Below are 25,144 nucleotides of genomic sequence, written 5' to 3' on the forward strand. Positions count from 1 at the left end.
AATTGAATCCAGAAGAATTTTCGCCTACAATTGTTGTAATCTCCTTTAGAGGGATTTATAGTTGGAGATAGATAAAAAAATATTATTAAATCGACACATGCAATATTTCAACGAACACTGCTGACAGAACATATGATGAACATTAAAAAACAGTAATGTCCTCTGATAACACATCCATAGTTTAGCCATCAGTATAGTGGTTTCCCGATTATTTAAAAACTGAAAAAGATTAGTCGGTACTTTTCGACAGTAGAACCCTAAAATCGAATTCCTGTGTAATAGTCGTTTAGCAAAGAGGCACCAAAATGTTGCTTTTTTCGAGCCAACGAAACATTTTCCCCTCGAACAAACAGTAAAAACATTTCCACAATCCCGAAGACAGTCTGGCTGTTACTGCCTCACTTCCCAATAAAGATGCCTGGCACAGGCTGGAGGACTCTGAAGGCATCACTATTTGTGTTTGATGTTGCAATCTCACGGATGGCATTTCTGGAAAGCCAGGATATGTTTCTATATACACCATATCGACTGGACCATGATGGGGATTGTCTCCCTTTTCTTTCCTGTTGGGTAATCTCCCTTTGTTTAGCTGTCCAGGAACTAGAACAGGAGACACAGAACGACCCACTCGCTCCAGGTCGACTGAGAGTGATAGTTGAAAATCCCGAATTAGCTGACCTTGGCGTGGACACCCTTATAACTTTACGTGATCGCCAGCGAGGGCTAAGTCTTCCGTTGTTGTTACTGTATCTGGATATACCACCTCCACGGACAACTGGTATTGTAGAAACTGGCGTGATACTAGCGGTATTTCTTCTGCTAGATTCAATATGGGGAACTGAACTCAAAGTATTTTTTTCTTCATTGCTAGCGTTTCCCCTGGCTCTAGCACCAATGCTAAAAAATCGTGAAAACCCATCAATTATGGGTGCAGGATTGGAGGAACGGGAATTTCCACTGGTTGGGTTTAAAAGCGACGAAAAGAAACCACTACCCGGGCGGTTTAGGACGGATGTGATGTATCCTCCGTTATCACCTTGTCTGGGACTAACGGAGATCAATTTGCCTTTGGTTTTATGATCACCGCTTACGTTTCTGTTGCCAAACATTCGAGTGAACCAGTTTCCACGTTTGGGTGTTGTCGTCGAGCTGGCACTGGTGTCTACTGTTGCCACGACAACAGAAGAGTTTGTCTTTGTGTCGCGTGGGTAGGATCTATATAAGATGCTTCCTCTGCTGGGGCCTCCAAACATATTTCGAAATCTTGAAAACATTCCATGTATTATTCCTAACAACCCTGGACCAACACTACCAGGACTTTCTGTGATAGGACTTTGGGTCATATCGGAGACTTGATCACTGCCCGTAGACACATCACTCGATAGACCATTATCACTAGACTCAGAATCTCCAGATAACACAGTGTCGGAAGAATCCTTGGTGTTGGTAGAAGATTCAGGACCAATAGTGTCGTGCCCAGAGTTCTCTGCGGCATCCTGACCGTCGCCAGAGGGCGGTGAAGACATGACCGCTGTGGTCGATATCGTGGTTGTCATTGGAGTGGTTGGTGTAGTGTTTGGCGGCATGGTGTGTAGGATTATCTCAGGCTTGACTCCACAGGTGGCACAACAATAGCTAATCCTCCCCTTCTCTGTGAGAAATGGGCAGTCGGACAACTGACAGTCCTCGTCAGGATCGTCACCTTGGGGACAGTTTTCTGAAACAAGGAATAGATGTATTGTTACTGCATTATCTTTTAAAAACAAATAAAGGGAAATTTTGATGTTTGTTTGATGTGATTTTATTTTTTCCCTATAAAGACCTCAGTGGCCCCAGTCGTAGTGAATGAGTGTAGGAGTGTATGTCGCTTTTAGCAGCCAAAAAGTGGTTAGCAACCACCTTTTCAACGGTTAAGTAGTGTCTTAAACTAAAACAGTGAGCTACGCTGTTTGGATAATTTCTTTTAATAGTAAGGAAATACTATTTTTACTGCAATATTTCTGACAAATTAGCTACACATTTATATGTAAATATCATTCTTGTGACTGAATACAATAAAATATAAAATATTATGTATTACCAGGTGTTCTGGGTGCTTCCGGGTCGACGACACATCTTCCTTTAATGCACCACTGTGATGAAAACAAATGAAACAAAATGTCAAACTGTCACAACCTGCCTTGACTTACACATGTGACTGTGTTGGGTTCCAGTTCCTACGGGGGGCACGGGTGGCCCAGTTGCACAAGGCGCCGCAATTCGCTGTGCAGAGTTGCGTCCCTTAGACACGACAGAAACCTATGATTGTGGATTCGAATCCCGGTTCGCCCCGATTATGTTTCTAGATTTGTCACCATACCTGTGCTCGTGGGTTTCACCGAAGTGGTAACCATCTGAGACCTGCATCACTTTGGGCTTTCCTCCCACATCAAGCTCACACGCTGTGATATAACTGAAATACTGTTAAAAGAGACTTTTAAACCCAACTCACTCACTCCAGTTCCTATGTACCATTGATATTAAAGCACATGTTTTAAGCGCACACGAGTGCCCTAGGCACTACAATTCCATGTACAGATATGTTCCCCTTGGCGATGATAAAACGAACCTTTCCATCTCCACATGTGGTCTTCTCCATGGGGAAGCTCTTCTGGAAGTAGCGTGGTCGCCCCGGGATGGCGCAGTACATTGCCCTGCACATCGAGTCAAAACCCCGATCATACTGGATCCCCTGCAATACAGACCACCCTGTCATACTGGTTCCCAGCAATACACACCACCCTTTCAAACTGGATCCCCTGCCTTTCAGACCACCTTGTCAAACTGGATCCCCTGCAGTACAGACCACCCTGTCAAACTGGTTCCCAGCAATACACACCACCCTGTCAAACTGGATCCCCTGCCTTTCAGACCACCTTGTCAAACTGGATCCCCTGCAGTACAGACCACCCTGTCAAACTGGTTCCCAGAAATACAGACCACCCTGTCATACTGAATCCCTGGAATACAGACCACCCTGTCATACTGGACCCCCGCAATACATACAACCTTGTCTTCTTGATCCCTGAAATACAGACCACCCAGTCCTACTGGATCCCACGCAATACATACAAGCCTGTCATTCTGGATCCCTGAAAAACGGACCACCCAGTCATACAGAATACAGAACACCCAGTGTTGTCACTGATTGATCATAATGTCTATAATGCGTGATACAGCGTGTTTTTGCCACTGATGTCTTTTGGACAGCGAACAGCATATGTGTAAGTTCACTGGTTTCACTAAGGTGATAAAACGCCCGTCTTAACTTTGAGTTTACCGCCCTCCTGACACACAATAATTTATCTGAAGTCCTGTCAACGGACTATTAACGATAAATTTAAGCAAAGAAGAAACATTCTGTGCTTTAAAGAAGAAGAAATGAACGACCTGTCGTACACTCATTAGATATTTCTGCTATGTCAATGTCATTTCTATTCCGTCTGGTCGCATTAACCAACATATATGACAAGGTGTTTGAAGTTATGCGAGAGCTTTAACGTGATAAACAGTGTCAGTTGTGCTGAGAAGAACGCAGACAATTCGGTCTAGATATGTTAAATCTGCTAGTGACGTATTTCTGGCATTGTCAGTTATAGGGTTAATTCACACCTGGGATCATAGATTGTTCGTCTATATTCAGGTCACTGAAACAAGTCGATTAAACGATTGTTCGAGACAAGCATGTAATTATGGTGGCCCATAAGGGACATTGAGTCTGTTTTTCAATATTTTGATATTTCACTTACTTTTATCGTCACCTTTTGCAAATTGACACAATTTGTCATTCAAATATGTGATAAATCATGTATAAAATCAACCGAAAACATGGAATTTTCATTTTAGTTTTTGACCTTTTCTTTTCGTTTTTGTTTTTGACATTTTCATTTGAGTTTTTGACATTTTCGCTTCACTTTTCAGCGATTCAATATCTTCTTTATACGTGATTTATCACATATGTGTATGACAAATCGTGTTCATTTGCAAACGGTTACGATAACAGTAAGTGAGATATCAAAATATTGAAAAACAGACTCAATGTTCAATGTCCCTTATGGGCCACCGAATGTAATAGATCAAAGTAAAGACAAAGATACTGCTTGGGCCATGAAGTCCCAGCGTCTTCAAGGATATATTAATAGTGTTCGAGTTAACGATGTTTGACTATACGTATATCGATTCATCCATACTAACCGACTTCGTTAGATACGGATTTGGTTGTAGGTTAATATTGTGCGATGAATTTAATATTTGATTGTTTCAAAAGTTTCCATGCCTACTATCACATTAATCAAAGTGAAAACACGTCGACAAATCTCAGAGGTAGAGGTGAACAGCAGTAGGGTGTATGTTTTAACGCCTTTGAGAGTGTATGGGTCATCGTTTTGTGAAGTGTGCCTCGACGAAATTTCATACGCTGACACTAGATTATTGATATGAAAAATGAGAACGACACTTGCTTTATACATCCTAGACACAAGAAAAGCGTGATTGTGTTTGCAGACAGTTGTGAGGTTACTCACCCTGCCAAAATATGATTGATTCCCCAGTGTCAGTTTACACTGTATATCGCTCGAGTAGACCTGTCCGGGAACCAGTTTAGTGGTGACTGGGGACACCGTCTTGCCTGTCTCCCTGGCACAATATACCCTGAAATGATAAGTCTTTCCTAAGAGGGGTATATCTATATATTCACACTACGTTCACAAGGACGTGATGAGAGCAATGTGTGCCATCACTTGGCAATCACAAGATAATTCGGATACTGTTTCATCTCCATTCGTACATTGTTGGAGTTAGTGACATCAAAAACTTCACCTTGAGGCTTTTAAACGAATATGAATTTGTACATTTGATTATCAATAAGTAAAGTGTATTGACACCCAATGGTTCTTGTACAACCATTAAATGTGTTCCACGGTGCATCAAGATGTATCGTGTAGTACCCTATTTTCGAACGAAACCTATTTTCGAACAGCCGTATTTGATATTTATTTGTCGCTATAACGAGGTGTATGACGTCATCAAAACTGCCACACAGAGAGTGCATGCGTTCGGGCTGTCAACATTGGGTGTATGTGAAGTGCTGTACCTGTCAGAAAATTCCGTTGTCATTCAGAACATTGCAATTGGTGCCCGTATCATGATATAAGGAAGAGTAAAATAGTGTGAACACTATAAATTGACAAATATAGATATTTTGTGAATAGCTTTCAAACTTTCAATTACTCAAAGTACGAAACCAATCAGGTGTTCGAAAATAGTTCACGTCACTCGAGTGCTGCGGAAGTTTACAGACGAGGTCATGGAGGTCACAACTTTTATCGAGGATTTTTTTTTTCGGAATGGAGCTGAGTTGTATTCTTGAAGACTTCACCCACTGGTATGAAGTAGAATTTTGATTCACTCACGCCTCGAAATATCACCAATGCCTCTTAACTGTTCGAAAATAGGGTACGTCAGGATACAGTAAACTACGGTTATAACGAACACGCTTATAACGAACTGACGGATATAACGAACTTACTTTTAGTTCCGACTATTTGCTGTAGTTATGCTGTATATATGCTTATAACGAACTACGGTTATAACGAACTGAAAATAGTAGTCCCTTTGAGTTCGTTATAACCGTAGTTTACTGTATATGAATATTTCGTAAAATGTCCACATGCAATGAAAATTAGCTAGTTTTACTTATATGTACTTATATACTCCTGCAATGGCACTATGCATGAAGAAATACATACTTTATATGAATGGATCTCCAACATTCCGGTATATGATGAACTGTAAAACGTACATACGTCAACTCTAATACTATTGAAGGAATGATTGAAGATGTGGACAGGCTAAAGTTTTCAATGTGATACCTTTAGAGTGAGTGAGTGAAGCTCCCTGTGAAATGTCACCCTGGTTCTACATTGTGACCACACCCGCCTCACCCGGGAAAAGTTACCATGTCTCACCTTGCCAGGTAGTTTCTGAACGCTGCCACGGAGCAGGAGGAGAACTCCCAAGGTCGTGATGCCGTTGCATTGTTGGTGGGGTTGATGAGTTTACTTGACATGATGTAGTTGTCAGCGGCGTTACAACCCCTGGCCATCAAAGTCCCATCATGCACGGCGGAAAGACTGATGAAAGAATATTAGTGTTGTAGTTCATTATTAGCCGTTGCACCACCCGTGCCCAAGTTAATCAGTAGTAGTTCCCACCCGTGCCCAAGTTAATCAGTAGTAGTTCCCACATGTGTCCTAGTTCATCAAAAGTAGTTCCCACATGTGTCCTAGTTCACCAATAGTAGTTCCCACATGTGTCCAAGTTCATCAATAGTAGTACCTACATGTGCTCTAGTTTATCAATAGTAGTTCCCACATGTGTCCTAGTTCATCAATAGTAGTTCCCACATGTGTCCTAGTTTATCAATAGTAGTTCCCACATGTGTCCTAGTTCATCAATAGTAGTTCCCACATGAGCCCAAGTTCATCAGTAGTAGTTCCCACATGTGTCCTAGTTCATCAGTAGTAGTTCCCACATGTGTCCTAGTTCATCAGTAGTAGTTCCCACGTGTGCTCTAGTTCATCAATAGTAGTTGCCACATGTGTCCTAGTTCATCAATAATAGCTCCCACATGTGTGTGCCCCAATTCATCAATAGTCGTACCCACATGCGCCCCAGTTCATCAATTGTCGTACCCACCTGTGCCCCAGTTCATGTGCCGCTGTGGCCCCGACACTAGCCGAGTAGTCCTGCTCTATGATAGAGACAGATGCCGAGGTGCACATCCCAGCCAAGGTGGCCAGACCTAACAGCAAAGAAAGCTTGATAAAATTATCCACGAAGGTATGTGTACATTTTACATATGTGTCCTTTAGTGAATGAAGTATGAAACGGAGTTAATGAATATGTCGAGAATACAGGACGTTATAGATCTATATTATCTTTTACACGCGTTTATTACATGTGTGTAATAGAATCGATCATTGTCATGTTCTCGACACTGCTAGTAATTGACATGGTACCTGCTACAATCCTGGAACCGCTGCTGGTCAGATCATACCTGAAACAAAGGGTGGATTGCTGTGTCAGTGTGGCACTGTGTAGAGTGGATACGGGTTTACCCCTCTTTTAACAATATTACAACAACAGGGGGTGACATATTGTATCCATACGGGGAATCGATCCCGGGCTTTGGTGTAAGGTGCCAACTACAGTCGCCCCTCGTTCACTACCTCGAACGCCGTTATCCTCAAAGTACCAATATCACGAAACTATTACGAAACTATTCTCTTGGCCCGAACGTGTTAGGATATAATGTTTATGCCTCTTTATCTCGAAAGTCCGGATATCTCGAAGTTACAACAGGTTCGAGGTAATGGGGTTCGACTGTATTTGGGTACTCCATCGGCCCCAATTTGTAGAGTATAGCTATTATTGCAGTACATTGATATATTTAATAAGACATCATATCTGTCCTGTACTATTGACTTGAAGCCGTGTCCACGATATGATTTCAGTGAATGTATCGTTAATAATAAGAGACCCCTTGTAAAGCGCATGACTCCATATACCATGCATGCTCGAAGCGCTGCATTAATACAACAAGGGTCATTGGATAAGTATTCCCTCGGATTTCCGTCCATCACACCATGGGGAGTATACAACCCAAGCTAGAGGGGCTAGAAGGTTAACAGTCACATTACAATCTTACCCTACCGGGTACCCATTCACTGCTGGATGAACAGAGGCTAATTTCCATCCATGTGCGCTCGAATTGTCATTTATCAGCTCCTTTGGGAGTACACAACCCAAGACGCCTGTAAGGCGTTAGAAGGTGAACAGTCCTATAACATCTTACCCTACCGGGTACCCATTGACTGATGGATGGACGGAGGTATATTTCGAACAAAGGCATAGTTCGAAGGCAATTGCAAAAGGAAACACCACATGACAGTGTTAAATGTTGCTTAATGTGGAGCAGGATCGAAGCCTGAGGGTGAGGTGAGGTTATTGCACGTATATGGCGACGTGCATGTGTGTGTGCGTGCGTGCGTGCGTGCGTGCGTGCGTGCGTGCGTGTATATGTGCGGCTCCTTGTACTAGTCCGGACTGATCCCGATTTATAGAGTTAGCCCACTGAGATACCATGCCGCAGTTGAACATGAATACAACATTCAGACACAGTATATTGACTCCGAGCCGACCAGACCTTGTTGTAGCTCCATAATGCCGAGCACCAGGCAGGGTAACAACAAGTTATATCTTTGAGCGTCTTTTGGTATGATGTGGCCGGGGATCTTACCCCTGATCTCCGGGCGGACGCTCTTCCACAAGACCACGGAGGCGGTCTTTGAAGCCCTAGGAACTATCATAAGTCCTACCATCATACATCAAACATCATACATGTTTCAATCCATATGTACTACTTATCCAGTTCCGATACCAGTATGTATACATAGCTGTCAATTGAAACGAAAGTACATTGTCAAAGTTAACAATTCTAGTCACTACAGCAAGAAAACGATCAAAGAAATAATCCCTATCCCAATCTTAAAGTCACATCAGCTTCATCGTGAGCAGTTGATTCAATAACGACAAACAATTAGAGACGCACCGGTCATCTGAACTCTACTCGTCTCAAGTTATTGGCCTCGGGACAAGATCATTTCGGTATCACTGGTGATGTGGACACAGATACACTGAGGGCCGGTATGCGCATCAAGATAAAGCGGAGAGCTTACCCAGAAAACAACATCCAATGGTCACTTGGTGGTAGATTGTCCTGATACTGAAGCCAGTCTTTAAATGACCTCAGGGCTGGCTTGACCTCTACGGTACCCGACTGACTAGCCTCGTTTTCTGTCCAGTAAGATTTCTCTGGTGTCTGAAGAAAAACAGTTGAATATATATTTCTTTTCTTTGATGTGGTCACATATGTGATACATTCAACTGAGCTTAAGGGATTACCTATGCATAAAATGCGGTTTTGCTTCGCGACCGAGATTATTGCACTTGCGATGTACATGCACGTGTGTGTGTTTGTGTGAGGTTGCTTTTACGAGCCCGGAGTAATGCCGATATTATAGTGCTAGCCCATTCAGATACCATGCCGCAGTTTGACATAAATACCACACTCAGATACAGTTTACTGAGCCGACCAGTCCTTGTTTTAGCCCTTTGTGCCGAGCGCCAGACAGGGTAACAACAAGTACTATTTTGAAACGTCTTTTGGTATGACGCCCACCGGGCGGGCGCTCTACCACAAGACCACGGCGGGGTCCATTGGCTGAAATATTTGTAACATGATTTCAAAGAACGTGTGGTTTTACTAAATCTGCTGTTTGTTCATCGTCGGTAAAAAAAAGACACATAAATATACATTAATATCATATCATATCATAATGAACGCCTCCGTGGTCTAGTGGTAGAGCGTCCGCCCGGAGAGAGGAAGGTCCGGGGTTCGATACATTGCCGCGTCATACCAAAGATGGTACTTGTTGTTACCCTGTCTGTCGCTCGGCATTAAGGGGCTAAAACAAGGACTGGTCGGCTCGGAGCCAGTATACTGTGTCTGGGTTGGGTATTCATTTTAAACTGCGGCATGGTATCTCAGTGAGCTGGCACTATGAATCGGCATCAGTCCGGACTAGTACAAGCAGCCACACACGCATACACACACACACATGCGTGCATGCACGTCGCTATATAAGTGCAATAATCTTGGACGCGACCCAATTTCACCTCACCTTATAATATAATAATACATTAATGGCGAAGAGGCACTACTCTGATGATAAGGACCAATGTTAGAAATATGGAACAAAGTGACTTTTTTAGGATTTCGTGGTACTACGCCCTAGTTACACATGACCGATACCTATTAAAATAATTTATTCACGTGTGAATGGCGCTCAGAGGAAGTGCTATGAAAGGGCGCCAGCATGTCGGCATTGTTAACACATGTCATGAATAACATATATATTATGTGACATATATCAAACGTTTTTTACCTTACATGTTAGAGTCGTCCTCATTTACCGCTTTAGGAAATCCGGCACCGACCATGTGTATAGTTCATTGACGGACCAACAGCGAAAGGGACATAACTCCACATGATAATGCTGTTCAATATGCACATGAATACCTACATACGTTTATAGTGGTAGTTTCTCAGTTTTTATACCATGCGTATTCTGATCAGGTCTTTTTCAAGAAGGTTTTCCATTCGGAGACATATACTGAGACACGTAAATCAAAAACATCAACGCCATGGGATAATGAGCTACGAATATCTGCTGAAAAATGTGTGTGAGTGAGTTGGGTTTAACGCCGCTTTTAACAGTATTCCAGTTATATCACGGCGTGAGTTCAAAGTTGTTCACAGGTGCATTACCCTGGTGGATACAGTGATATTTCTACGACGTTTAGCCTTGCTATTCTCACGCAGTTGCCATAGCAGATTTGCATAATGTTGGTCATTGATGTTTTTTTCACCTTTTGAGAGGTGGCCCACCGGAAGGAATCCCTGAAAACCGAAGCAATCGCCTTTCCAGCTGATGGAACTGATTTTGCCTTCTTCGGAGGAGGAGACGTTTGATATTTCGATTGTTTTGGTTGTTGTTTAGTCTTTTTCGATAGTGATCAACCCAAGACTCATCCAAGGTTACAAATTGATCAACAAAATCAGCTGGGTCTGTTTTAAAACCATGTAAATTCCACTGAACGTTTATGTACTCTGTAACCACAATACCCGGTTAGAAAATAACATTCATGACTCTAAACTATTTTGGTCAGAACTGAAAAGTCTAAGCAAACATCAAAAGGCAAATAATATCAACATTGACGATTGGTACATCTACTTTAAACAATTATTTACTTATCAGGGCCCTGAAAATCAGTTCCAGGAGTCACAAGATAATACTCAGACTGAAACAGATATTCAGTTTGCAAATGATATACTGGATTCCCCTATTACTAGAGATGAGATTTTAGAGAGTATACACCATCTTAAATGCAACAAATCACCAGGAATGGATCAGATTATTCCTGAGTTTTTTAAACATTCCTCAGATATCATTGTACCTTACCTTGAACTTATATTTAATGTTATATTAGAAAATGGAACATTTCCAGATGCATGGTCAATGGGGATAATTGTGCCAAAGAAGGTGATCTAAATAATATAAACAATTACAGAGGTATTTCACTGCTAAGTATATTTGGTAAACTATTCACAAACATAATAAATAAAAGGTTAGTGTTTTGGGCAGATACCCTCAACAAAATCAATGAAGAACAAGCTGGATTTAGAGAGGGCTATTCAACTATTGACAACATTTTTATCCTTCAAGTTTTAGTTAACAAATACCACAGTGTCAAGGGTGGAAAACTTTATGTGCTCTTCGTTGACTTTGCCAAGGCATTTGACTCAGGGCAGAGACATAAACTATAGAACCTTTTAAGATCACATGGCTTCAGCTTTATGATGAACAAACTATTGGGTAGCATTTACGAGAATATTAAGGTGTGTGTGCGAAACAATAATGATATTTCAGAAACATTTATTAGTCAGTTAGGAGTAAGACAAGGATGTATCTTAAGCCCATTTCTCTTTACTTTTTTCATAAATGAACTGGCTGTACAAATAAATACCAACTGTAATTATGGTGTTCAGCTCCATCCAGATATTCCACAGATATTTTTACTTTTATTTGCAGATGATATTGCTCTCTTTTCATCAACAATCAAAGGACTGCAGTGTCAAATTAATGAACTTGAAAGTTACTGCAATAAATGGAAGCTAACAGTTAACATGAGTAAAACAAAAGTTTTGGTATTTAAGAATGGAGGTCATTCAGCAAGTAAAGAATATTGGAAAAATAGGAACTACAGGATTTTATAAATATCTTGGTGTTTACTTCAGTAGAAACTTGTCATGGCATAAACATTTGTATCAAGCTGCTTTACAAGCAAGAAAGGTCTTTGTAAGTATCCATAAGAGTTTGAAAGTTTTAGAAACCATTTCTCATCAATCTTTTTTTAAAATATTTGATATAAAGATACTCCCATTTTGTTGTATGGGGCAGAAGTCTGAGGTTTACAGCACTTTGATGCCATAGAAAAGATTCATTTATATGTTTGCAAAAAGTATTTAGGTGTTAAAATAAACGCTTCCAGCTTGGTGGTGTATGGAGAATGTGGAAGATTCCCTCTCTATGTATATTCAAATATAAAAGTTATTAAATACTGGCTGAGACTTATTGACATGCCCTCATATAGATTGCCAAAAACGTGTTATAATATGATGATAGTTTATGATAATAATGGGAAAAGAAACTGGGTTACAGGTGTTAGAGAATTACTTTTCAGTTGTGACTTTGGTGATATTTGGCAAAACCAAAATGTATTCCAAATCAATGTTTATACTTTCATTAACCCAGAGATTAAAGGATATTTATTTACAATCTTGGACAGCATCATTGACTCTAACAAACAAGTGTTTTTTATTACAAAATGTTTAAATCAGAAATAATTAAGATTATTTATAAAAAGTTAATGTTAAAAAATTTCGAACCGCTCTTTCACGTTTTAGATGTTCTTCTCACGACCTTTTAATAGAAACAGGGCGCTATGTAAACATTCCTCGTGAAGGAAGAATCTTTTATCTATGTAGTTTAAACTCAGTAGAAGATGAATTTCATTTCTTACTATAGCTAGTATGTCCAGTGTATTTACACCCTAGAGAAAAATACCTGCAAGCTTATCATTACAGGTACCCTAATATTATTAAATTTGTTACACTGCTGTCAAACACAAAAAGAAGTATCTTACAAAATTTTTCCATGTACATATATTATGCCTCTTTATACCGACAGAACCTTATGAAAGAATAATCTTATCTGCTTGGTATTAGGAAACTATTGTGTATATACATTAAGTACATATTTATAGATATTTGCCTTATGAATAAACTACAAACAAAAGAGTTAGAAATGGTATTAAACTACTAGGCTGTCATATGATATTGTGGGATGTGATATTACAAATGGTTTAGTATAGTTATATGTATATGAAATGATATGATGTGACATGACATGATGTGATATGATATGATAAGTGTTGTGGTGTGATATGATACATGAGGGGATATGATGCAATATGTTATGTGTATTATAGAAATTGTGTAAATACTGTTTTTTTAGTGTACATATTTTATGGCTTGCGGTCTTCCAGTGTTGAATAAATATTGATTGATGTATATGAAATAAATTGACATGGAATGACATGGCATTATATGGTATGATATGATAAGATATGATGGGACAAGCTATGAAATTGCTAATGTGTTGTGTGATATGACATGTTGAAATGTGATATAATATAGGTGTGATATATGGTACGATGGTATGTATGGTATGTTATGATATGATAATGGTATATGAAATAATACTATATAGTATGATCTTATAATAATGATACAATATGATATGATGTTATAGAATATGTTGTATGATATAACAAGTTGTGATATGGTAAAATAGAAATTATGAAATTACAGGGTATGGTATTGTACTGTATGTGTGAAATTATGTGAATGCGTTGAGATGCGAGGTGGAATGACGTGAAGTGATTTGGTGAGATATGTACTTAATTTGTATAAAATTGTATATTCTTCAAATTGTACTATAGGCCTGTGGCCTCTTCAGTATGTGAAATAAAGAATACCCGGGACAAACACTTTTCTATTCACATCAGCCTCCAACCATCGTGTAAGACGTACTCCCAGTATCGACATCGGGACAAATGACGCCTGCTAAATTTTATAGATGTGTCATGGCGAAGCTACTAATATATAAGGTCATATCAAATGCATTATTCAAGAAATACGAGATGTTTCAACATTAACGTCAAATTCAGTCAATTAAACTTCAAGTAAACTTGAAATGTTTATGTGTCTAAAATCATATCTTAACTTTATATTTATGATTCAACATGTTCAAATCTGTAATAGGGACATCGTAAAATTGAAAACATTCAAAATAAAAACTTTCAAAGTAAATACATGATATTTCAGGTCACTTATTTTATGTGAATCTCATAATACACAATCAGGTATATGTGGTTCCTCTTGATGTGAAATTGTGTCATCCTTCTGTGTGATAATGTAGATGTCTATGTTTAAATGTACGTTTATGTAAATTGTTCTACATGACTACCAGGTTCGGGCACAGGGAAATATTTACATTGCAAATTGTAGGACAGGGCAATAGCGTATGACCCTCATACCTTTACAATTAATGACAGATATATGTCATATAATATAAATGAATATAACAGATCTAAGGCATGGCCTGCCTTTGGCTAAAACGTCCCAACGATTTCCTTTCACATGTTTATTCAAGGTCATTTTCTATAAACAAAGGGTATTGTTTTTATTGTCAGCTACTTATCTCATTGCAAAAAAGGTGTCTCGGATGTTCACTGATTTAGGGTACGTTGTTAAAAAATAATGATCAGAATGTTCTAAGTGTTTAAATCAAATGTAACTATATTTGTTATAAACATCTTGTTATCATTGACTATTTTCAGACCAAATCATTCAGAATTTGGTCGTTATAATAGTTAAGCACTGATAGCCAGCTGCAGCAACTCAAAGATGAAGATGTGAATGATGTCGGAGAAGAGAGATTGTCACTACAGCTTACTCCTCAAACCACTTCAGAATTACGTCACTTTATCAAGGAAAGATGTTTCCTTATTCAAACAATGACATAGTTTCACTAAGACATTCACATCAAAATACAGATGAATATGTCGACATCACATTGGTTAATATTTTTTTAATTCTTAACGATGTCAATGATTTCCAGGTATAGCATTTTTTACCATTGTAATTAAAGTATCATATATGGTAGCGGCCCTGTTGTGACCCAATGGCAAAAATTCCAAAGCTGAATGTTTTAAACAAACGATGTTTTGAACGTCAATATTAAATCTAACTGTGGGCAAGGCCGCCCCTTACCTGTGAAAATTAGCTGTTGTTATAAGTCCAAAGTATTAACGCTTTGAAAGAACAACTACTTCTTCTCATTCCAGTTCTCATTCCAGTTCCTCCGATTTCTGAAGATTTTTCTCATTTCATAATGGATGCAGATCAAGTGGAACAAAGGAATCATTCTTCAACCTTCCAATAGTCAACTTTCCCTTTATGTCGAGCAATAATTCCAATAGCTCCAGACTTTGTTGCTCAAAATTTGTTATGATTATCTTAACACGATGTATGATGTATGAACACGAAATATGATTATCCTAACACGATCTGTTAGTGTATTTAAACGATTGATGATTACTGTAACACGGAATATGATTGTATACAAATATTTCACACTATAACACAATATATGATTATCGTAACACGACATATGATTATCGTAACACGAGATATTACTGTAACACGATAGACGATTATCTTAACGTGAACGATGATTTTATTACCACGAAATCGGAATGAATTACCTTATGTGGATTATCTTAAAGCGATATATGATTATCGTAACGCGATATATGATTATCTTAACACAATATAAGATTATCTTAACACGATAGCTGATTATCTTATCACGATCGATGATTGTCTTAACTTGATAGATGATTGTATTAACACGCAATGGGACTGTACTAACATATATCGATTATCTTTACACGATATATGGATTATCTTAACACGATATATTACTGTATAACATGATGATAGGAACTCGAAATATGATTATATGTTAATATTTTACACTATATATGAATATCGTCACACGATATATGGTAATAGAAAAACGATATGTTGATTATCGTTACTAGATATCGGATACTTTTAACAGTATCTTTCCTCCCTATAATGAACACACATTACTTACGTCAAGAATGAGCAGGCCCGTGACAAGTATGTTAATCTTTATACGTGGATCCACATCAGTCACGCTGGCATATCTCACAGACATCTTGAAAAGAAATCAAAGACACAAATTATGAGCAATCAAAGCCACACGAACAGATCGTGTCTGACAAGATAGATTACCGAGCAAAGCGTTGAACCTTGTGCCATATGATCACCGAGAGAATATCACATAATGCGATTTTTACGTCTATCAAAGATAGATCTATTTTTGTAAGTCGAGTCGATGTACTAGACATGATTGATAGCAACGGGTGTAATGAATTGACGGATTGCGAAAAATGATATAATGTCATATATGCAGGTGTTCCTAAGATAAGAGATTGCATTTTATATCAACATGTGTTTATGAACAGACCTGATTTATGACCGAGATTTGTCTTATGATCATAATATGCAAATAAAAGCGACAAAACCCTAAAAGCAGAGTACAATTATTTTATTGTAGACTAGAATATCTGGAGTCGCAAATACTTCTGCTGTACCCATCCTTTCGTATTCTTTCGGTATTGTTGAATGGACGAAATAAGAAAATCACTGTATTGACACTCTCACACGTAGAATCATGTAAGGCAATAGATCCCGACACACTCGCTCTTCCCTCAATCGCTTATATACAGCAGTTATAATGGGATGACGTGGTTTGATTAATGTGGAAGCTCTTCATTATAGAATTATATTGGGCGCTTTTGCACACTTTAATTTGTCTGGTTTGTATGTGTTTCTTGTGAAGAATGTCAAGACTCATGAAAATAAGGTATTCCACAGTTTACATAAACAAGGATGTGGGACATAATCTCATTGTTGATTTTGTTAATGGTTCTGTACTGCTGGACGGTACAGAAATGAGTGTCGACCAAGCGAAGAGCCATATCAAATCGGCCTATACTCAGTTTATCAAGGAGAGGCTATCTGAACGACCACTGCATCGAGCTTATGTGCAGCGTGTTGAGAAGATCCATCCATAGTACGACCCATAATATGTAGTGGGCGTCATGGAATATGATAAATATAAAATTCTTTGGAATAGGCCCGTATACATCCTCAGACATATAGAGGTCAACAAACCCGATCTTGTCCTTTTTGATAAATCCAATGAAATTATTTATATCATCCAATTTTGGTGGTGGTGGTGGTGGTGGTGGTGATGATGATGATGATGATGATGATGATGATGATGATGATGATGATGATGATGATGATTTGACAATTTCACTCACCGACTGTGCAATAAATGCATAATATAATCTCATCTCACTGTGGGCAAGTGTACGGTTGTGGAAATGATTCTCCCAACTGCAATGTATAAAAGATGGTAAGAAGGTGATCCGAACTGGGCCAGACGCTGCAAGACATGTGGACAAGACTCCCTCAAATTATCATTGGCCGATTATTTCGGACCATACCACACCGTATGAACGAATGTTTAACCAATCGTGAGGACATGACCCATTATTGATCAAGCCATCTCAAATGTTCCCTTTTTCCCAACGAACCCCTGTCGTTTTTCTTGGTTGTTTGCACCTTTACAATACACTCCAAACTGCTCTATTGATTACCATGTTACACCTTGTCCTTCTTTCTCCTGGTCAATTACCATCCCTTTGTAGTTATGTAACCTTCTGTTATTTTCGAATATTCCCTTCTTTTTTAGAGAAATATCAGTGTCTCAATTGTTTGCCAACAGAAATAGTTTCAATGAAAACTAAATGACAAATGATATCAGTGTTATTTACACGTTGAGGATGAACACAAAAGTTATAATGACGTTAACGTGCCTTGAGTAATCTTTATAGTCAGCACAGAAGAGGATCTCGATAGTATATTCGTCTACGCTTCTGCGTTTCATCCGTGCTGATGTCGTGTGTGAGGATCTCACGTTGGATTCTAGAACACAGAAATATATCATATATCACATGCACATACCATATATGTACTGACGTATAATTTGGCCTTTGAAGAACAGCCAGACTCACATTTATGTGTCAGCATTCTACATACAATAGAACATCTTTATCACGAGCACGGACATAACGTACTATCTCTTTTAGCGAACTATTTAAAACAACCCGACTATTTTATCACATATAATCATATAAACTATACGACAATAGCGAATTCTGTCATTAACGGCGATATCCCTTAACTGATTTTCCAAAATCCTAAAAAGCTCAAACTCTACATTTTTGGGAGTAACGTAAGTAACAGTTCACGCAATCAATGGCTGAATGTTGAATATATTCAGGAAGCGACTTTCAGAAGAGGTTTCTTGCAATGGATATTTAAAGTAAACATTGCGAGGCAAGCACATATCGGATATATTGTTTCGTGGACTTTCGTAAAAAATCAAAATTTAAAATATCGTTTTTAGTTTCAACAAAATCAGTAAATGGGCTGTCGTGTGACTGGAATTCTGTTCCCTCACTTGTTGTTTTACTTGCCGCCATCGCCAAGCAGGAGTACTGCTGCGCGGTGGCAGGCAACAAACACATATATTCTTTATACAAATTGTGGGAGAGACCGGTGCTATACCGGAAGGGCAGAACATGCCCTTTTCGCGGTGTCATCACTGATCCATTCATAAAATGTCCACCGCTATTTTACCTTTGACGACCAATGTATTCTGTTTCGTCGGATACTCAAGACTGATTATTTTTTGGCGTTGATGTATTTACATGTATACACCATATTCGACTGTATAGCTATCATATCCGGTGTTGACGTATATGTTGATTTTGTTTTGAAAAGTAAAACATACCTGCGTTGATGACAAAGTCATTCCCATAATTAATATGGGCAATTTGATGTACGGCATATTTGGGGCCATTGATATGGCTGATGTACACTTGTCCCGAGGTATCGTAGTATGTCCCTTCCTGCAGTGCAAGTGGAAAACGTTTCCTCATTGTTAAATCAGTGACACACTTGCATATACCACTGGACGAAATACTATCTTTCCAATTAATGAAATGACATGGAAGAGTTTCCCTTCAGTGTTTTATTGCACGATAAACAACTCCCACAAGTCGTTTATTTCTTAAACATACCATTGAAAATAATGCAATTGGAACTTGTTAAACACGAGGACACGTTTAAGTAAACTATGTCATTGTCCTACCGACCGAATTGCTCTCGACAGTCAGGTTGTCGAACTTACCAATGTGAAGTTTCCATCGCGGTGTTTCCTCACCATGATGGAGGCTCCCAATACCTTGTCCAGGTAGGATGCAGCACTCTGGGGGTAAACATTCAGAGGGTTAATACAGGACAGCTATGTAGGAGTTAAGATAATAAGTGAGTGAGTCATTGAGTGACTGAGGAAAAACTTGTCTTTTGTTTAACGCCGCTCTCGGCAATATTCCAGCTGTATGACGGACGAGTCTGGACAAGGCAATCTAGTGATATATATCATGAGCATCGTTACATGCAATTGGGAAACGATGACCTGCATCCACCAAATCACCGTGCCTGACCACCCGATCCATATGGGCATCCTTTACGACAATCATAGGTTGTTTGGGGCATGTATGCTTACTGTTTCTTATTGTGTTGCAGGGTATGGTGGCAAGAAAAAAAACACATGAGGGAAAATGAGACACCTCTTCACGTATTCACTACCCCTTTGTACTCAGTGTCTGTGTGTATTCACTACCTCTATGTATTCCCTATCTCTATGTATTCACTACCTCAATGTTTTCACTACCTGTGAGTATTCACTACCTCTATGAATTCACTACCTCTATGAATTCACTACCTCTATGTATTCACTACCTCTATGGGCGGCAGGTCCTCCTTCACAACACTGTTCTCCCTGATGACGTACACTTGAATATCTGACGCCTGGTTGGTAAGAGACCGCCGCAGTCTGAGGTTGACGTCATTTCCTCTAGATGAAACTCGAAAATGCAAATTGATTGGAAGGTCACTGTCAGCTGACCTCCTGAATCGATGCCCATCATCAGCTAATATCAACTGCACATTCGCTACATCTGAAGCAAATAAAGAAACAGATGACGTTCATATCACAAGACATGCACCGTGGGGTTCTACATGATTTGGTGCCGTAAAATTATTTGGATAATTGTGGACACATGTATTTGCAATTTTGACACATTGATATCTACATCTCATTGATATGCAAATTTAATACTAGCTTTGTAATAAATATGTATCGTCATCTAGATATAACGACAATATCAAATAAACTTAAAGAAAGTATACACTTGAAAAATGGATTGGACCAAAACAATGCAAACGTTATCAAAATGTTAGGGTGAAAACAGTCGCAGAAAATCACTGCAAACATAAGATCAAAAACGAAACTGACATAACCATTTCTTGTTTTTTCACATTTAGCCACGGTCAAACATGTTATACCTTCTTGTGCCCGGCGGTTTATGTCTTCAATGTGCAGTTTGGGGATGTGATGGATGTACACAATCTACACGTTCAGCACTCTAATCAAAGAGTTTGGTTTAACACTACATTTCACAGAAGTACCGTTATATCACGGTGTGTCCGCTCTAATGAACGAGGAAAACCTGAAGTAAGGCATGTCCCAGTCATGTTCCCTGTTGGTGAAGCTCAGGAGTATGCTGCTGAAAACCTGGAACCAGACTCACGACGAACCCCATGATCATAGGTGTATTGCACGCCGAACATTTACTTGTTATTTAAGGCGATCGTTTCTATTTGACAGATCTTCATCTATGCATAACATGTGAAAGTGTGATATAAGTTTTGTCATTTATACAGTTTGGGAATATATAGAGGTGTGTTTCAATATATTGCATGAGGAATACACACATTTAGCTAGACTTCCAGAGCTTAATAAACTGGCGGGCAATGGAAAGTAAACACCAATGTTTGTTTTTCTAAAAATGAAACAAACAAGAAATGGTTATTCGATGGTGATGCATTTGCTACGGGTTTACCATGGCTGTGTTGCAGTCTCGAATCGACACCTTCATGCATGTGCCAGAGACTCCTACTCCAGTATCGCATCTGAGCACATCCGCTCTTCATAGCTACATGTATATATTCATTCAGCTACACGGTTTCATGATATGGACACTGAACAACAAACCATATTCATTCAGCGGAATGTTGGTTACTGTGATACTAGAAATCGCCAAGTCACTGCAACAAAACTAACACGTACCTTCTCCGCTAACCCATACTACCCACACCATGAATGTAATTAGACAATGTCGCGCATCCATGGGATTGAGGTTCTGTTTACTAGTAAATATTGTTTAAATTACCACATATAATGGTGGCGCATGTCGCAGGACATTGAGAGTTGACTTCAATGCTTCTTAATTGCTGTCCATTACTGAGAAATACTTAGGATTTTAGACAACTTATCATTTTTGTGGTTGTTTTGCTGGACCCAGAAATGCATCTGCCAAAGTGGTGTCCGTCCGTTCATAGCTCTTCTGTATTTCATTGCAATAGCGGACATGGGATTGAAGAATGTAAAACCAAACGTTAACCTTGTTTACCATTTTGTTTTTGTTTGTTTGTTGTTTAACGCCGCACTCAGCAATATTCCAGCTATATGACGGCGGTCTGTAAATAATCGACCAGACAATCCAGTGATTAATATCATAAGCATCGATCCAAGCAATTGGGATCGATGACATGCATCAACCAAGTCAGCGAGCCTGACCACCCGATCCCGTATAGTCACCTTTTACGGCAAGCATGGGTTGCTGAAAACCTATTCTACCCCGGAATCTTCACGGGTCTTACCATTTTACCAATCATGGGGTAACAAAATGTAAATATGCCCTTGCAGTGAATACTGTTTACCATTATGGGGAACAGTTTTCATTGCAAGGGCATATTTACATTCTGTTACCCCATGATTGGTAGGACAAAACTGTATTTGAAAGAGGTTGCGCTCGTTTTTGTTGTATCAGCACTAATGCGGCTACACCATGGGTTATAATAATATGCTGAAGTTAAGTATGATATTTAAAAACAATTACAAAATGAAAGAATATCATAAAAGAAAAATATAACACTATTCTATTTCTTGATTACATTTCTACTTTATAGTCATAGATTACAAAAGCAAAATCATCTTCACATTCAAAATAATAAATAATTCATATTTTTGGCTTTATTTGACACAAAAATTGATGGGTGACCTCAGCTTAAGCTGCATTGTGACAGTTTTATATTCCTTATATAGCGCCAGTCGGCTACTCACGTGGAAGTAATCAGTTGTTCCACCGCGTTACATGATGACACTGTCACACAAGGTGACGTACTACAAGCGTCGCTTTTACCCTAGGCAAACCGCACTCCCTTACTAGAACAAGAGACGCCCGGGACTCAAATAAGCAGCTCATATACGATTCAGAAATGCAAATATTTCTTTTATATATGTTAGGGAGTAATGACTTATTATTCTATTTTCTACATCGGCTTTCTTTCTTTTATTTCTAGCAATAAACAGTGAGTAAGTATCAAATGCTTGCGTTGAAGACACCACGTGTTTTTCGGGATACTAACCCTTAAATGATGAAACTGTGTGATTGTCCAGAATGGAAGAGCTGCCAAACGTGAACATATTGTTACTTATAATATGAACTAAATTTCATTTCAAACGTCATTGCAATGTACAAATTGAATCTCTGGCACTTCAAAAATTGAGAAAAGAGCCAACAAAATATAATTGAGAAATAAAATCAAACAACCATATATGCAAATGATTGCGACGGCAATGATGACACCGGGTGTTCACGAAAGGAGATTTCGAGTTGGAAGTACATAAAGAGGTGGATTCTTCCCTTCTATATTCATAGAAGGGGATAGAAGTGCTGAGATGTACAATATTCGAATTTTGACTTCATATTCGCTGTTGTTAACAATCCAGAAATTGTATTTGATAGTACAAGCGATTATATCATGACTCGCATTCGTGATGCTTATAATCTATCAACACTGGCAACGTGTACGATAAACTCCTTCAAAACATGGGCATTACAGAAAATGTAGACTTGTAATATGTCACATGTAGGATATTGCTGTGTATTAAATCATAACATTACTGATTAAGTCTATGGGCAATTTCACCACTCTCTTCAATAATAAGCAATAATATGTTTCAAAATAATCGAGCTTATCCAAATCCATACGAAATACGCGTGTAATAATGACGAATTTGTTGATTTAATGCAGACCCGTTTTGACGTAATACAGACATAACATTCGGTGACGTGAGGTGAAATGGTGTTTAACTTCACGTCCAAGATTATTGCACGTGCATGCACGTGTGTGTGTGCCGATCAGTTCTTGTTTTAGCCCCTTCTTGCCGGGCGCCAGGCAGGGTAACAACAAGTACCATATTTTAACGTCTTTTGGTATGACGCCACCGGGGATCGAACCCCGGACCTTCCGTTCTCCGGGGGGACGCTCTACCACTAGACCAAGGAGGCGGTGCCATCATTATCGACGTCATGTGGAAATTGCCATCTACATCATACTGAATTTTACTGAAAGCCATATAAGAATCTAAGAGGACGCAAATGCAAATCGTCTGATTCTCGCTTTGTGAATGTCATCTCCATTTGTGATAGTGTTCCTTTGAAGATGACAATGTACATTCATTGTCACTTGCAGTGATTGGTACATTTATCACTTTCGTACTGCTTGTTTTAATCCCGTGGTGTTACTTTTACGCGTTCCATATATCAATGTCAGGCCATGCAGTGACCCTCTGCCACCGTGACTATGTAGCGGAAAGGTTGGCCCACATAGGCTCCCCACTTTTCATAGTGTGCATGATACTCGCGACTGTGACATGAATAGGTAATTAAGACAGCTTCTCTGGGGCATAGTAGGAAAGCTGTTAAAATATCTCTTTTTTTTTAAAAACAAAAGCATTCAGAAATACATTTTTCTTGAAATCACGTGGTGATTACATTACATGTGACATAGAATTTTCCGAATAAACATTACATGTATATGTTCATGACAGGTTAATGTATGGAAATCTACAATATGTATTAATGAAATGGTAACTTACTTGTCCACAATACTAGGAAATGTTTTTTTTTAAATAAAAAGTTTTCAAAGTATAACGTAGTTCGTTTATTACAAACAAAGGAGTTTATTACCAACACATCATGAAGTAAAATGGATTAGCAAAAAACATAAAGTTACACACTGTATCCATTAATGCGATAAAATACAAATAACACTGCAGAGGTGTATATTGTGTGATCATAATACTTTTCTATTGTATTCAAGTTTTCCCTAAACTTAATCATGCTAACCCTCCCCCGTATAATTCTTGTTTTGTCACCTGGCCGTGTCTAAAAGAACATTTAAATTATCCCGTATCCTTAATAAAAGTCATAGTATACCCATCACTTCGACGTCTTTACTTTAAAATTGCATACTGAAACCCAATTACCTTCAATTCAGAGGTCTAGTTCCCGAACAGTGTAATTGTTACTCAGCCGTTGTGTAGATCGCTGTGTTGAAAGTCCACAATATATGCAAATGCACTTTATTACGACTGACTGAAAGCTATAATTCATGACAAAAATGGGACATGATGATAAAACATATTTTGTAGCGTTATTTAGTAGTGAAATCTCGCCTGCTCATAGATTCTTCGTTCAATCACAACAAAATGCTTTAAAGAAGATGCATTGGCGACATCAAACAATCAACATGACTGGCATGTGACACACTGCACAATCAAGAATACTTATGGGTTTATTCGTACCATTAACTTATGCGCAGAATCTTAATAGTATTATTCCTAGCAATGTCACAGTTTCGAAACTGAACACTAAATATTCAGAATCGATATTCGGACTTCAACAAACTTGGCATAGTTATTGTTCTAACTTCAAACATTTGTTTTTCAAAATTGTCTTCTCCTTACATATATATAACGTGTGAAATATAAGGAGCTATCAAAATGCTGGATCCCACCACCTGAACAGACTTACCTGTTAAGCTGTCCCTGGGTTTGAGTGTCATAGCCTTCACAGAAGTAATAAACGCAACCCAAAGAAAGCTTAAGACGAAAGAGTACCACATCCTGCATACAGCAAGGAAGCGTGCGTAAGGACACCAGCATCTACTCCGCAGGTACGCCCACCTGTGGTAAGAATCAACAACAGAACATATCAT

General features: G+C 38.8%; 1 protein-coding gene across 1 annotated transcript; it reads right to left on the minus strand.

The window, feature by feature from the left end:
- Positions 1-398: 398 nt before the first annotated feature.
- On the minus strand, positions 399-25,144 carry LOC139462568 (uncharacterized). Its single transcript, XM_071244402.1, has 15 exons — positions 24,961-25,144; positions 19,757-19,974; positions 19,143-19,220; positions 18,744-18,861; positions 17,764-17,872; positions 17,206-17,281; positions 15,948-16,031; positions 8,778-8,920; positions 7,059-7,096; positions 6,736-6,841; positions 6,006-6,170; positions 4,563-4,689; positions 2,609-2,731; positions 2,081-2,132; positions 399-1,717 (listed from the first exon to the last, which is right to left on the minus strand). Exons 1-15 carry the CDS (start codon positions 25,142-25,144, stop codon positions 399-401), a joined length of 2,940 nt encoding a protein of 979 aa, XP_071100503.1.

Source organism: Haliotis cracherodii, unplaced genomic scaffold, assembly GCF_022045235.1.
Source record: "Haliotis cracherodii isolate W230 unplaced genomic scaffold, xgHalCrac1.p SCAF_1, whole genome shotgun sequence".
NCBI lineage: Eukaryota > Metazoa > Mollusca > Gastropoda > Lepetellida > Haliotidae > Haliotis > Haliotis cracherodii.